This window comes from Giraffa tippelskirchi, chromosome 2 (genome assembly GCF_054371585.1).
Source record: "Giraffa tippelskirchi isolate mGirTip1 chromosome 2, T2T-mGirTip1v1.2.pri, whole genome shotgun sequence".
Taxonomy (NCBI): domain Eukaryota; kingdom Metazoa; phylum Chordata; class Mammalia; order Artiodactyla; family Giraffidae; genus Giraffa; species Giraffa tippelskirchi.
The window spans coordinates 558,502-574,158 of NC_137276.1; the positions used below are offsets into that span (position 1 = coordinate 558,502).

General features: G+C 59.8%; 1 protein-coding gene across 1 annotated transcript in view; it reads right to left on the bottom strand.

The window, feature by feature from the left end:
- Positions 1–2,939: 2,939 nt before the first annotated feature.
- KNDC1 (kinase non-catalytic C-lobe domain containing 1) overlaps positions 2,940–15,657 on the bottom strand; it is a 52,658-nt gene continuing 39,940 nt past the window's right edge. Inside the window, exons 21-30 of the mRNA XM_081570391.1 lie at positions 14,201–14,314; positions 13,491–13,638; positions 13,244–13,423; positions 12,566–12,772; positions 12,213–12,295; positions 11,839–11,989; positions 7,610–7,732; positions 7,469–7,528; positions 6,657–6,814; positions 2,940–4,543 (exon numbers count right to left, since the gene is read on the bottom strand). Coding sequence (XP_081426517.1) covers positions 4,312–4,543; positions 6,657–6,814; positions 7,469–7,528; positions 7,610–7,732; positions 11,839–11,989; positions 12,213–12,295; positions 12,566–12,772; positions 13,244–13,423; positions 13,491–13,638; positions 14,201–14,314 — 1,456 coding nt within the window. The 3' untranslated portion in view covers positions 2,940–4,311. The remainder of the gene's footprint in view (positions 4,544–6,656; positions 6,815–7,468; positions 7,529–7,609; positions 7,733–11,838; positions 11,990–12,212; positions 12,296–12,565; positions 12,773–13,243; positions 13,424–13,490; positions 13,639–14,200; positions 14,315–15,657) is intronic.

Below are 15,657 nucleotides of genomic sequence, written 5' to 3' on the forward strand. Positions count from 1 at the left end.
TGAAATGAGTGCAATTGTACAGTAGTGGAAACACTCTTTGGCATTGCCCTTCTTTGGGATTGGAAAGAAAAGTGACCCTTTCCAGTCTTGTGGCCACTGCTGAGTTTTCCAAATGTGCTGGCATATTGAGTGCAGCACTTTAACAGCTTCATCTTTTAGGATTTGAAATAGCTCAGCTGGAATTCCATCACGTCCACCAGCTTTGTTCGTGGTGATGCTTCCTGGGCCCACTTGACTTCCGCACTCCAGCATGTCTGGCTCTAGAGGAGTGGTCACACCATCGTGGTTATCTGGGTCATTAAGACCTTTCTTGTACAGTTTTTTGTTGTATTCTTGCCACCTCTTCTTAGTATCTTCTGCTTCTGTTAGATCCTTGCTGTTTCTGTCCTTTATTTTGCCTACCTTTGCATGAAATGCTCCCTTGGTATCCCCAATTTTCTTGAAGAGATCTCGTCTTTCCCATTCTATTGTTTTCCTCTAGTTCTTTGCGTTGCTCACTTGTCTTTCTTAGCTCTCCTTGCTATTCTCTGGAACTCTGCATTCAGTTGGATATATCTTTCTCTTTCTTCTTTGCCTTTCGCTTCTCTTTTCTCAGCTGTTTGTGAAGCCTCCTCAGACAACCACTTTGCCTTCTTGCATTTCTTTTTCTTGGGAGTGGTTTTGGTCACCGCCTTCTGTACTATGTTGCGAATCTCTGTCCGTAGTTCTTCAGGTACTTTGTCTACACCAGATCTAATTCCTTGAATCTATTTGTCACCTCCACTGTGTATTCATAAGGGATTTGATTTAGGTCACAGCTAAATGGTCTAGTGGTTTCCCCTACTTTCTTCAATTTACACCTGAATTTTGCAATAAATGGCTCCTGATCTGAGCCACAGTCAGCTCCGAATCTTGTTTCTGCTGAGCTTCTCCACCTTCAGTTGCAAAGAATATAATCAGTCTGATTTCAGTGTTGACCATCTGGAGATGTCCATGTATAGCGTCGTCTCTTGTGTTGTTGAAAGAGGGTGTTCGCTGTGACCATGTTCTCTTGGCAAAACTCTGTTGCCCTGCTTCCTTGTGTACTCCAAGGCCAAACTTGCCTGTTACTGCAGATACCTCTTGACTTACTCCTTTGGTGTTCTAATCCCCTATGGTGGAAAGGACATTTTTGTTTGGTGTTAGTTCTAGAAGGTCTTGTAGGTCTTCATAGAACTGTTTGACTTCAGCTTCTTCTGCATTAATGGTTGGGGCATAGCCTTGGATTACTGTGATATTAAATGGTTTACCATGGAAACAAACCGAGATCATTCTGTCGTTTTTGAGATTGCATCCGAGCACTCCATTTTGGACTCTTAATTGACTCAGGGCTACTCCAGTTCTTCTAAGGGATTCTTCTCATAGTAAATATAATGGTCATCTGAATTAAATTCTCCCTTTTGTGTCCATTTTGATTCTTAAAACTCCTGCGTGTGGGATAATTCTAAGTCTGCACCCGGATTATACTGACAGCAGAGTATGCCTGATGTCTTTCTCGGCCGTGGGACTTTGACAAAACTGAGAAGTCAGTGCTTGCGCAGTGCGGCTGACTAAACTGCGGTGCAGCAGGTGCTCTGCTCCCATCCCCCGTCTGCTCCAGCTGCATCTAGTCATCCTGTGCCCTCAGTCTGCCCTTGGCCGTGGTCCTTTCCAGATCTTTTTTTCCCATGTACTTGACACTTTGAGGAGACTGGTGGGTATTTTGAGGCTTGCCCCTCAGTTTGGGTTTGTCTAGTGTCTTCTCATGGTTAGACCAGGGCTCGAGGGCCTGGGACGAGACCCCCGGAAGTGACGTGGCACCTGCCTAGAGCGCGTCAGGGCGCACGATGCCGGCGGGCCGGCCCCCGGTGCTGACCCTCCTCTCCAGTTAGGGTGATGCCCGCGTCTCCCCGCTGCGAGGGCACCCTTCTCCTGTCTTGCCCCGCAGGGGGCCAGTGGCCAGGTGCCCCAACACTCACGGGGTGGCAGGCGGCACCTCTCTGGGCTTCCCCCGGTCTTCCCGGCTCTCGTGCAGCTGTCCTTTGACGCCGGTGTGGACTCAGACTTTGACCCTCCTCCCGGCCCGCAGCCTGTCACTGTCATGCGTGGGGCATACGTGGTCGGCTCTGGCTGTGGAAGCAGCTCTTGCCCTCTTGTCCTGTGTCCTTTTGATGTGATCTACCTCTATCCCCTTCCCCCCTTTAGCTCCTGACTCATCTGCTACTCTCCCCACCCCAGCCGTGGAATCAGCCATTCAGCTGTTTCCTTTTTTTTTGGAGACCTGAATGGTATCTGGAAACCAAGATTTGGGGTGTCAGTGCTTTAGGGGCTGTGGTTTGGGGGGCACTTCTGCTCCCCAGGGGACGTTTGGTGATGTCTGGAGAGTTGTGGGTTGTCACAGCTGCGGGTGGGGGTGGGAGCGATGCTGCTGGCATCTAGAGGGCGGAGCCCAGAGATGCCAAGAAAGACCCCCAGGCTTTGGCTGGCTCCACAGCAGAGAGACCCCGCCCGCGGTGCCCACCAGTCCTGAACCGCAGCAGCAGGACCCTTCCTGGCGATGACAGGCCCGGGGCACCCCTCAGTCCCCCTGCAAGGACAAGCTGGCTGTCCGACCTGTGGCCTGCGGGTAGCGTCTGGGTGGCCGGACCCTGGGATGGGCAGGCTTTGTGGCGGGCAGGCTGGGGCTGTGGTGCCCGGGGGCCTCCACGGGCGGCGACTGTGGGAGACTGGCCGTCTCCTCCGGAGGCAGCTCGCAGGCCCTGCCGTGTGGGGCTTGGTCCTGGGGCCGCCTTGCCGTCGGCTCATCACCCGAGGTCATCGCCGTGGCCGAGTCTCCTCGCCCCCCACCCTCACGAGCAGCCCTGGAGACGCCGTCATGGCTGTGAGGAGCCCCCGTGAGCCATGGGGCGGACAAAGCGCGGGAGCCGTGGGCAGCCTTCTTGGTAGAAACGGCTTTATTAGAGACCGGACCACGCCAGAGCGACATGCAGACAGGCGCGCGGAGCCGCCGCGGGCACGACTGCCTGGCTGGAGTGCGCGTTTACGCTGGCCTCCGGCCTCGCTGAGTTCAGGTGCTGAAAACCTAGCAGTTGATGTGCAGAACCGAATTCTCACAGGCGTGCCGCACGCCTCTGGTATTTCAGGTACGCAGGAGCTGGGTGTTGGGAATGAATACATGTGGGAAAACACCCTGATGTTAGAAATTCAGCATTTTATCAGGTAATGGTTTTCGTTGAAATACCACTAGCTGGTTGCGCCAAAGAATCACTAATCCTAAAACTCAAAAGAAGAATCTTGGGTCTCGCAGCGATTGGCAACCTAAGAACGTCGGTGCCTGGGACGGTCCGGGGCTCTGGCCTCCCTGCTGAGGGGGTGTGATGCCCCGCCCCGGTCCCCAAGCTGCCGGCCGAGCGCATCCTGCCCGCGCTGGGCAAGCTGACCCCAGCAGGCCGGTGGAAACAGCCCTGGGGAGCGCTCAGTGCCCCCCAAGGCGGCAGACGCCTCTCCTCTCCGAAAGCGCCGTGGCCGCCGGCTGTGGGAGGTGGCGCGGGTGTGTGTGTCGCATGCAGGGCTGCTGAAGGCGTCCGGGACCACCCCCTCGGCGCCCCCCACACGGCGGGGTTGCAGAGGGGCCGCTGAGGCTGTCTCGGCTTTGGAGCTGCTGTCGGAGTCCTGCGCCCTTGGGCGCGGGGCCTTGGCACAGGGCTCCCTGCCCCACGGGACGCACTCTGAGTGGTGGGTGGTGGGCACCGGGGCGTGGGGCCCTGGGAGGGGCCGGTGGGAGCTGCGAGGCACTGGTGGGCAGCAGGAGGCTGGCCGGGGTGAGGGCCGCGCCAGGCCAACGGCGGGAAGGCTGCGAGCCCCAGGACAGAGCGAGCAGCCAGGGCTCAGGGCCGGAGGGGACTGTGAGCCCAGGGCTGGGCTGCGGCCCCTGGAAGCCTCGGGTTCACACGGAAGGTTCCAGAACCCTTGGAATCTGTCGTTAGCAGGGGGACCAGGGGCCCGTCTTGGCCCTCCGTCGTGGCAGACACAGGCAGACTCACGCCAGCACTGCTCGGGGGCACCTGGGTTACAGTCTGAGGGGTGCGGGGCTCTGGGGGCAGGCTGGGCAGCTGGCAGACTGGGCGGAAGCTGTTCGTCTCTGAGACACGTAAACGCGCGTTCGGGGGTCCGACTCCTGGGGAGCCTACTCACCCTGGTTTGGTTCACATCTTACACCTTTAAGTTTTACTGCGCTCGCAGAGACCCCCCCTCAGCCTCCCGGTGCCGTCTCCGGGTCCGTGTCTGAGCCCGCAGCCCGGCCCGCCGCCCCCGCTACTGGAACGTCGCTCTCATCCTCCGCAGCTTGTTCTGGATCTTCCTGGAGTGCTTCTCGCTGGCCACATGGCGGGGGCCTGCCCCGCTGTCCGCCGCCAGCATGGCGATGTCGGCCCCACTGAAGCGGGCAATTCTCTGCTTGAGCTGGGACTGCAGTTTGGGGTCGGGGGCGAACGTGTAGGGGTTCTCCTGGAACGCATGGACCTGGCTTGCCACCTTGGCGATGTTTCTGTATCGGGAAGAAACGGGACGTGAGTTTGCACGCGTCTCGGGGGCAGTGTTGCGGCCGGTGGGCGCCGGCCAGGCCCAGCCAAGCCGCGTCAGAGTTCAGACTGCAAGGGGCCAGTTTGCTGTTTAATCACAGGCCAAACCTCGTTTCAGGGCCCAGGCGTGTTTGTCCACCTGCCCTGCGTCTTTCCATCCCTCCCTCCCTCCGTCCATCCGTCCACTTGTCATTCCACAAATGTTGACTGGAGATGTGCTGTGTGAGGCCCGGTCAGTCCTGAAAACCCCACGATAAGGCAGCTGTGAGGCAGCCCGAGGCATCAGACGGGTGGACGCGGGTTATTCCATCCAGGCGGGTTCAGTGCCCTGCGCTTTGCCCCAGCCCCGTTCCGTGACGTGGCGCCCAGGGAACCGGCCATGCGAGGAGCCAGCCTTTGCCTCCCCGAGCTGGGCGTCAGGCAGCAGCTGGCACTCCGCTGGGTGTCATCCGAGAAACGGGGGCCTCTGAGCTGCAGGCCTTGGTTCTGCCCTGGGAGGCTGTGGACTCTCCAGACACACGTGCCCACCCTGGTTTTGGGTGAAGACGTGGTGTGTTCCATGTGAACGCCTCCATTGTTAATGAGGAGACAGGTGTGCAAACACACGCACCTGTGAACCGCGTCAGGAAGGGCAGACATGAGCGGAGCTTGGCCAGGCCTTTCTGGACTGTGGCCTCCCCTTAACGCCCGCTCCCCTTTGATCGCCGTGGACCTCTTGCAGTGAGTGTGCATCGTGGATAACAGCGTTACCTCTAAGCTACTGTCTTCAAAGGGGTGACTGAAGGGGTCTTACAAGCACAGCTGGGAGTGGTGGGCTCCATGTCCCCTGGGCCCGGCTCTCAGAGCGAGGCTGCTGCCCTTGACCCCGAGGAGGCCGGACCAGCCTCCACGGGACCGCGGTGTGAACGGTGAGGGCGGGGCAGGGCGGGGAGGACGGAATTGTGGGGGGCGAGGGGGGCTCCTTGCAGACGGGCTGGCTCTGAGCTGGAGGCAGCATGGGCCTGGGGCGCTGCGGAGGGACGGACATGGCCGGGAGCCCCTGGAGAGGCTGGCTTGGGTGTGGATGCTGAGGACACTGCTGCCTCACAGGCTGAAGTGGGCAGTGACCCTCTTTGGGGGTGTCTGAGTCCCTGGTGGGGTCATGGTGAAGGTGGTCACAAACAGCACCCAGTCTGCTCCTCCCAGGTGGGTCCCCAGGGGTGCTAGCAGCTGAACGGGGCGGGGGCCTGACCAGGGGTTCTCCTCGGTCAGCCCAAGGGCAGGGGGTCCAACAGGAGAGCAGAGGCGGGACGGAGGGAAGAGGCGGCTTCGGGGGGCCGGCGCGGCTGCACAGAGGTGGGGTTCAGGGTGTGCCTGATCTCCCAACAAGAAGGGAGGTCGCAACGACCTTGGGGCCGTGTTTGGGGCCATGGATGCCAACAGTGTGGGAACTGTTTGCCCCGCGTTTGTGGAGGAGGCGGCGGCTGGGGGTCACCTGGGGGGGCGTGTGGCAGCCTGGGCTGGGGTGAGGGCAGCTGGTCCAGGCCTCAGAGGAATAGGAGCAATGGGGGAGACCCTTCACCTGCCTGCTCGCCTGTGGGCCCCTCACCTGCCTGCTCACCTGTGGGCCCCTCACCTGCCTGCTCACCTGTGGGCCCCTCACCTGCCTGCTCACCTGTGGGCCCCTCACCTGCTTGCTCCACCTGTGGGCCCCTCACCTGCCTGCTCGCCTGTGGGCCCCTCACCTGCCTGCTCACCTGTGGGCCCCTCACCTGCTTGCTCCACCTGTGGGCCCCTCACCTGCCTGCTCACCTGTGGGCCCCTCACCTGCCTGCTCGCCTGTGGGCCCCTCACCTGAGCTTGCTCCACCTGTGGGCCCCTCACCTGCTTGCTCGCCTGTGGGCCCCTCACCTGCCTGCTCACCTGTGGGCCCCTCACCTGCCTGCTCGCCTGTGGGCCCCTCACCTGCCTGCTCACCTGTGGGCCCCTCACCTGCTTGCTCGCCTGTGGGCCCCTCACCTGCCTGCTCACCTGTGGGCCCCTCACCTGCCTGCTCGCCTGTGGGCCCCTCACCTGCCTGCTCGCCTGTGGGCCCCTCACCTGAGTTTGCTCCACCTGTGGGCCCCGTTGGTCATGGTGAAGCCGCCCGTCTCCAGCTGCTGTATGTGCATGGCCAGCAGGTGGGCTGAGGGAAGGGTGGGCTGGGCCCTGAGGCGCCGTCCTTCCATCAGACACAGGCTGTCGCTCTTCAGGAAGACCTGGGACCCAGACGGGCGTGGGGTGAGCAGGGGCGAGGGGGCGTCCCAGGCGCCCAGCAGGGCTGGCCGGCCAGTGCCAGTCGGAGCGTGGGGGCACCACACCCTGATTTGCCATCCAATTCAAAATGCCCCTCGGGTCCCGGGCTGGGGGTCCAGGTTCTACAGCGCGGGGGCACAGAAGGAACAGTGGCCCCCCAGAAAGGCCGCGCTTCCTGCTGCTGAGGTGCTGGTTCCAGAAGCGCCCCAGGGGACCCCGCCCAAGTCAGACCGAGAGCCGAGAGCCGGCTGGCCAGCGGCAGGGCCCCGGGTCTGGTGTCAGCCGAGGACATGCGGGAGCCCCCCCACTGGCAGAGAGCTGGACTGGGCTGGGTGCAGGCTGCTCCTGGCACCTCAGCCCTGTCAGCAGAGGCTGTGTCCTTGCCGATGGTCTCTCGAGGGGCAGTCAGGAGGGGGGTGGGCTTCAGACACCGGCGCCCCCGGTAGGCGTCAGACCCGTGAGGCAGTTGGCAGGCAGGGCTCCTGGAGCGCCCCTGCCGCCTCTGCCCAGGGGTCGGGGAGGCTGCGCCCAGTCCTGGGGGGCCGTGAGGCAGACGGCCAGGCAACCCGTCCTGCCACCCGCCCCTGGGGGGATCTGCAGCTCGCGCACACCGGTACCTCCACAGCTTTCAGCTCCTCCATGACCTCCGCTATCTTCGCGGGCAGAATTCTCCAGGCCTAAAATAAAAGCGCAGGTGAAACCCCCTGGCCCCACAGGGGCTCCCTGCCTGGCTTCAGCCGCGCCCCCGAGGGACTCACAGGGGCCTGGCCCACGGCCGCGTGCTCCAGGCCGCCCAGAATCTGCATGGCTGTGGCGAAGTTCCTCTGCTCGTAGCAAGACTTCGCGATCAGCAGAAACTTGGAGAGCAGGGTCACCTGTAGCTGAAACCGGAGAATGAGACACTCACATCCTGAGCTCCGAGGGTCGGGGGTTACGGTCAGCGTTGGGGTGGGCGGAGCAGGCGGCACAGAGGGACGGGCACAGACGCAGGCCAGGTGCTCACTGTCCCCTGGACAGACCTCTGCTCAGGACAGACGGGGGCAGTAGCGCACACCCATCTGGGAGGGGGGCCAACAGGGAGCCATGGCAGCATCTTGCCTGCCCGGCAGGCAGGACGGGGTTGTGCCTGTTAACACAGGGTCGCTGGTCCGCAGGGCAGACAAGCTGGGTCAGCTGGGAACCCCCAGCACCGCACCCCCGCCCTCACCAGGGAGTCTCTGCCCACGGCCCTCAGTCAGTGCCTGGATTTCACATGATTCCAGTGACTTCTAGAAGATTCTGGAGGGTTCAGCTGACCCCTAGTTTCAGAGGTGCTGCACCCTGCGAACCATCACCACGGCCAGTGCCATCCTTCCGGTGGGGACACCCCTTGCGACCCCACCACATGCCCTGCTGCTGGGCTTGGCCGGCGCCTGGGTCCTGGGATGGACCTGGGGGTCACTCAGCATGTGGCCACCCCACTGCCTGGCGTGAGAAAGTTTACACGCCTGCTTCTTCCACTGACGTCCTTTTTCTTTGTAGGTCTGGACAGACGAAAAGCAGGAGGTCCCCAGCCAGTGGAGGCAGAGCTGTCTGCACATGGGGACCGTGCGTCGTACGGTGGAGTCTCGTGGAGGTCGCCTCTGGTGACCGGCCTCCCGCCCCCAGGCTCAGCACTGTGGGGTGTCCCCCTCTGTCCCCACATGGGACTGAGGGACCTTTCCCGGGGTGGGTGGTGGGCGGCATGGTCAGCCCTTCGCCGTCAGTGGACACGGGGTGGCTTCCTCATCTCCGCTGTTGTGTCCCGTGACTTCTGCACCCACTGCTGAAGCCAGAGTCCTCATTGCTTTTGTTCCTACCGTTACTCGTCTAAAACAAGGGCTTCCTTAGTGGCTCGGCTGGTGAAGAATCTGCCTGCGGTGTGGGAGACCTGGGCTTGATCCCTGAGTCGGGAAGATCCCCTGGAGAAGGGAAAGGCTGCCCACTCCAGTACTCTGGCCTGGAGAACTCCATGGACTGTAGTCCCTGGGGTCGGAGAGTCAGACGCGACTGATCAACTTTCACTTTCAGACATGTCACATTGTTTCCATTCCTTTGTGACCTTGTGTTTCCACATCCCAGGGATGTGATCTGCACAGGATGCGCTGTTACCTCTGAGGGCTTTTGTTCAGTTCAGTTGCTCATTCGTGTCTGACTCTTTGTGACCCCATGGACTGCAGCACGCCAGGCCTCCCTGTCCCTCACCAACTCCTGGAGCTTGCTCAAACTCATGTCCATTGAGTTGGCGATGCCATCCAACCATCTCATCCTCTGCACCAATTCTTCGGCGCCCAGCTTTCTTCACAGTCCAACTCTCACATCCATACATGACCACTGGAAAAACCATAGCCTTGACTAGACGGACCTTTGTTGGCAAAGTAATGTCTCTGCTTTTTAATATGCTGTCTAGGTTGGCCATAACTTTCCTTCCAAGGAGTAAGCGTCTTTTAATTTCATGGCTGCAGTCACCATCTGCAGTGATTTTGGAGCTCCCAAAAATGAAGTCTGACACTGTTTCCACTGTTTCCCCATCTATTTCCCATGAAGTGATGGGACCAGATGCCATGATCTTCATTTTCTGAATGTTGAGCTTTAAGCCAACTTTTTCACTCTCCTCTTTCACCTTCATCAAGAGACTCTTTAGTTCTTCTTCACTTTCTGCCATAAGGGTGGTGTCATCTGCATATCTGAGGTTATTGATATTTCTCTCAGCAATCTTGATTCCAGCTTGTGCTTCTTCCAGCCCAGCGTTTCTCATGATGTACTCTGCATATAAGTTAAATAAGCAGAGTGACAATATACAGCCTTGATGTACTCCTTTTCCTATTTGGAACCAGTCTGTTGTTCCATGTCCAGTTCTAACTGTTGCTTCCTGACCTGCATACAGGTTTCTCAAGAGACAGGTCAGATGGTCTGGTATTCCCATCTCTTTGAGAATTTTCCACAGTTTATTGTGGTCCACATAGTCAAAGGCTTTGGCATAGTCAATAAAGCAGAAATAGATGTTTTTCTGGAACTCTCTTTTTCGATGATCCAGTGGATATTGGCAATTTGATCTCTGGTTCCTCTGCCTTTTCTAAAACCAGCTTGAACATCTGGAAGTTCATGGTTCACGTATTGTTGAAGCTTGGCTTGGAGAATTTTGAGCATTACTTTACTAGCATGTGAGATGAGTGCAATGTGTGGTAGTTCAAGCATTCTTTGGCACTGTCTTTGAGATTGGAATGAAAAGTGACCTTTTCCAGTCCTGTGGCCACTGCTGAGTTTTCCAAATTTGCTGACATATTGAGTGCAGCACTTTCACAGCATCATCTTTCAGGATTTGAAATAGCTCAACTGGAATTCCATCACCTCCACTAACTTTGTTCGTAGTGATGCTTTCTAAGGCCCACTTGACTTCACATTCCAGGATATCTGGCTCTAGGTGAGTAATCACACCATCGTGATTATCTGGGTCGTGAAGATCTTTTTTGTATAGTTCTTCTGTGTATTCTTGCCACCTCTTCTTAATATTTTCTGCTTCTGTTAGGTCCCTACCATTTCTGCCCTTTATTGAGCCCATCTTTGCATAAAGTGTTCCCTTGGTATCTCTGATTTTCTTGAAAAGATCTCTAGTCTTTCCCTTTCTATTGTTTTCCTCTATTTCTTTGCATTGATCACTGAGGAAGGCTTTATCTCTCCTTACTATTCTTTGGAACTCTGCATTCAAATGGGTATATCTTTCCTTTTCTCCTTTGCCTTTCGCTTCTCTTTTCACAGCTATTTGTAAGGCCTCCTCAGACAGCCATTTTGCATTTCTTTTTCTTGGGGATGGTCTTGATCTCTGCCTCCTGTATAGTGTCACAAACCTCTGTCCATATTTCATCAGGCACTCTGTCTATCAGATGTAATGCCTTGAATCTATTTGTCACTTCCACTGTATAATCATAAGGGATTTGATCTAGGTCATACCTGAATGGACTAGTGGTTTTCCCTACTTTCTTCAATTTAAGTATGAATTTGGCAATAAGCAGTTCATGATCTGAGCCACAGTCAGCTCCTGGTCTTGTTTTTGCTGACTGTATAGAGCTTCTCCATCTTTGGCTGCAAAGAATATAATCAGTCTGATTTCGGTGTTGACCATCTGGTGAGGTCCATGTGTAGAGTCTTCCCGTTACATCCTCTGGCTCAACTTTTGCGTTTTGACCGTGTTCTGAGACCAGAGTTGCCGCGTGTTGAAGTCAGTCTCCGGGTTGCTCTGACGGCACAGCGAGCAGCACGCAGCACGGGGACTGCGTATGTTTCAGGCTTGATCCGCATGTCCAGCCCGGACGCTCTCTCCCTTGTCCCCGCCCCGTCCTGTCCCTGCAGAGGCCGCACCGCCTCCGCTCACAGTGACGCCGGCTCCGGCCCCTGGCCGCTGCCCCGGGTGGGTCTGGAGACGGCTCTGGCCTGCGGCCCGGGCGCTGATGCCCCCCTCCCTGTGTCCCTCCAAAGCGCTTGGAGGTCCGTGTGATGCCCAGTGGGTGAGAGGAAAGCTGCAGGCTGGTGTCGCTCAGGAGGACACTGAGGATTGGAGCAGACGGGGGCCGGGGCAGGCTCCTGGGGGCCACGTCCTGGCACGAGTGCGGAGGGGTCAGTCTGGCAGCTAATAAACCCCTGAAGTTGGAAGATTCTCCCTGAAAGGGGAAAGCCTGGGGATGCTGGCGTGTGTTGTGGGCCTCGGGGCTCCCTACGGGCTCAGAGAGCTCAGCACTCGGGCCAGGAGACGCTGCAGAGGCTCTTGGTGACGGTGGGCTTTGTCACGGATGGGGGCGGAGGCCGGCGAGCCGCGGGGTCCCCTGCCTTGAGCACCCCTTGTGCTCTCCTGCTCCAGGGGCTCATGCTCGGGACATCTCTGTGAACCCCCAGCAGAGGGGCTCGCCCAGGGAGGTGCCCTCCGTGCTGGCACCCCCGACCCTGTGCTGGGGCCAGAGCCTCGGGCACCGACCTTGGAAGTGTGGCTGGTCACGATCTCGGCAGCCACCCAGGTGCTGACGTCGTCTGCGCTTCTTAAGAGCTGTAACAGGTATCTGTCCTGGACGTAGTTGGGCAGAAATAAGCTGCAGGTTTTGGCTGACAGAGACTCAGAAGAGCTGGCCCTGCAAGAGATGTAGGCACGGGTCCAGCATGTCCCAGCCAGGACACGGGGTGGCGCTGGAACCCCGAGGAGGGGGGGGTGTCCAGCCCAGAACCACAAGGCATTGCCCGTCAGCCAGAGTGTCCGGAAAGGCATTTCCACCCGGTGGAAATAACCGGGTGGAGCCCTCAAGACCCTCGGCCACCCCAGCATCTCACGCTCTGCAGAGCTCCGCGGACACTCACTCGGGGGCCGCTGCGCTTCTGTCCGTGACGCCCAGGGCCCGGGAGTTTAAGAAGTGGACGGGGTGGCACTTCTGAAACAGCTCCTGCCGGGGGCAAGGACAGAGGGCGGGCAGCGCCCCATCTCAAGGCTGCTCTCTGGGTGGGGGGCCCTCCACGTCCACCCAGACGGCGGCAGGGGGTGGGCTCGCTGGGTCCCTGTCCCTGCCATCGCCTGCCAGGTGACGGGGCCCGGGTTGGTGGGGGCTGGGAAAGGGCACCTGGGGGCTGACCGCCCGCCCGGTTCTAGCAGGGAGGGCCCTGTGCCCATACAGGGCAGGGTGCCCCCTGCACACCGTGTGGACCTGGCGCCCCACCTGCTGCAGCAGCGTCAGCTGGCTGAAGAGCTGCTGGGTGCTGTACTCGGTCAGGAAGTAGGGCCCCTTCTCGCCGGCCTTGGTGTAGGGCCCGTAGAAGTCCTCAAGGAAGCAGGGCTTGGGCAGGGCCGACGCGATGCTGTACTGCCGCTCCTTGTGGTGGGGCAGCGCCAGCCCATTGCCCCGGGAGAGCCGCCAGGGGAAGCTCTGGAGGGCGGGTCCCTCTGGTCAGGGCGGACCCAGGCAGCCTAGAGCCGCGGGGCGGAGCCCTGCCTCCCTCCTGTGGCCGCACTGACCCCAGGATTTCAGCGGCTCCCCTGTGGACGCAGTCGTGCAGTTTGATGCTGCCTGCATGCGTCATGGTGAGATCCCCCGAGACCCTGCCCCTGTTCCCGGCCACATCCCGACCCTGCCCTTGGCCCAAAGGTCAGGGAGGTGGGGCAGTCTGACCCCCTGGCAGGTCTCTTGTCCTTCTCCGGGGCTGTGACAGGAAGTGCCAGCCTCACAGAGCTGGTGCCCCAGAGCCGCAAGACGGAGTGTGCGTGCGCGCACCTCTGCCTGTCTATGCTGTGTGGAAGGCATGCACGTGTGTGCCTGTGCACGTGTGTGTCTGTACTAGTGTGTGAGTGTCGCCACGCCGGGGGGGACGGGCGCCCATCTTCCCGGGAAAGGCCGCACCTTCCGGGAGACGGCGTCCTCCGAGAGCCTCTTACACAGGGCGCTGAGGGGCCTGGCGTCGTCCTGCACCTCCTTGGGGTCCTCCAGGTCTGTGCCGTGCAGGGCGCCCTCGGCCGGCCGCTCGGTGCCCACCTCCAGGAGGCTCAGTAGGTGCTCCGCGGAGCCGTCCAGGGGCAGGATCTGGGCAGAAGCACGCGGGGTCACCTGCTGCCTCCCGCGGGGTGCGCCCCTCCGCCCCCCACCTCACCTGGGAGGAGAGGTAGGCCTGGAGCCTCCGCAGGAGCCCGGCATTCCTCACGAAGTCCACGGTATAGCAGTCCTCCAGCCAGGCCTGCAGGAGGCAGAAGCTCCGCCTGTAGATCTTGGTGAAGGTGGAGGTGGGCTCCTGGTGGGCCCTGGAGGCAGAGGAGGCCTGAGCCGGGCAGGGCCCCCTGCGCCATCCCCAGACAGGACGGGGGGCCGGGTGGAGAGTGTGGCTCTGCCTTTAGGGGGCACCTAAGCCCTGCCCCGCCCACCTGCCTGGGCAGGAAAGGGGCCGCTGCAGCCACTGCCCCCCTCCAGCCTGCCCCAAGGTTGGAAAGGCTGCCCCAAGGTTGGGAAGGCATCCGGAGCCATGGGGGTGGGTTCTGCGGGTGGAGGAGACGGGGGCAGGGTCTCTGTGAGTCCCCTCCCGGGGCGCCCAGCCTGAGCTTGTGCGGGTGTCTCGGGGCAAGGACAAGCCAGCTCAGAGAGGGCGAGAGAACATCCAGCACTGCCCACCACCCCCTCCCGTGCTGACCCTGCCTGCTGCTCAGCCCCTTAGGATCCCCCATCCATCCCCTAGTCTGTAGGGGTCCCACCTTCCTTGCCCCCACCCTGCTTCTCCCCACCGTGGGCATCGGGGCCCCTCCTGGCCCGTCTGCACCCCCTCTCCGCCTCTGTCCTCGCCCCAGCCTTTGGTGCCAGACCCTGGGGTACCTGGATAGGGTGCTGCTGATGCGGTCCAATAGGAAGTGCAGGAAGTCGTGGGGGCTGCAGAAGTAGCGGAAGGTGTACAGGAACTGTTGCACGTAGCCCTCCAGGAAGGCGCCGCTGCAGGGAGGGGGGTGGTCAGTGCGGGCCGGCCAGCACCCGGTCCTGGTGTGTGTGCGGGTGTGAACGTGTACAGGGGTGGGTGCGAGTGTGAGCCTATGAGTGTGCGGGTGTGAGCGTGTGCAGGGGGGTGTGCGGGTGTGTATGGGTGTGTGTGCGGCTGTGTGTGATGAGTGCACAGGTGTGTGTGTGGGTGTGTGTATGGGTGTGAGTGTGCAGGTGTGTGTGTGGGTGAGTGCAGCCATGTGCACTTGTGTGAGCATATACGTGAGTGCAGGTGTGTATGGGTGTGTGCAGGGGTGTGTAGGTGTATGAATGTGAGCATGAGTGTGCAGATGTGAATGTGCAGGGGTGTGTGGGTGTGCAGATGAGTGCACAGATGTGTGAGGGGGTGTGAGTGTGCAGCTGTGTATGTAGATGTGAGTGCACAGGTGTGTGGGGGGGTGAGTGTGCAGCTGTGTGTGCAGATGTGAGTGGACAGGTGAGTGTATGGGTGTGAGTGTGCTGGTGTGTGGGTGTATGAGTGTGTGTGTGCAGATGTGAGTGGGTGTGTGCAATGGTGTGCACTTGAGTGCAGGTGTGTGTATGAGTGAGTGTGCAGCTGTGTGTGCAGGTATGGGTGTGTGGCTGTGTGTATTTGTGTGTGTGAGCGTGAGTGGTGTGTGGTGTGTGTGGCTGTGTGCATGTGTGTGTGAGTGTGCAGTTGTGTGCACTTGTGGGTGGGTGTGAGTGCTTGCATGTGAACGAACACAAGAGCCCTGTGTTGGAGGCACCAGCTGGACCACCGCTCAGAACCAATGAGCCGGGAGTGCGGGGACTGATCACATTAGAAATCCCTAAACATTTTCAGTCTGAAGACTTTAAATTTTATCTTTTTAAAGGGTTTTTCAGCTGCGCTGTGTGGCATGTGGGACCTAGTTCCCTGCACAGGGATTGAACCCTGCGTCCCCTGCATTGGAAGCTCAGGGTCTCAACCACTGGACGCCAGGGAAGTCCCTGAAGACTTTCTTAATGTCAGTTTTCGAGGCTCTCACTGTGTCTCCTCGTAGAAACCACTAATTCAGAAAGCTGAGCAAATGCAGGGGCCCTTCCCCAGCCACAAATCACTGTCAGGAAAGAGGCAGGTGGGGGCTTGCGGGTCCTCGGCCTCAGGCAGGGCCGCCTCGGGGTGCCCCCGGGCGCCAGGAGAGCGAGAAGGAGGTGGGGGTCCAGGAGTGAGGACTTGGGGCCTGCTGGTCCCCTGCCAGACCCCAGCCAGGCACAGGCGGGACCAGGCAGCCGGGGTCCGGCTCCCCACAGAGGGGACACCCTCGCGGGGGTGCTGTGCTCACACATGACACACG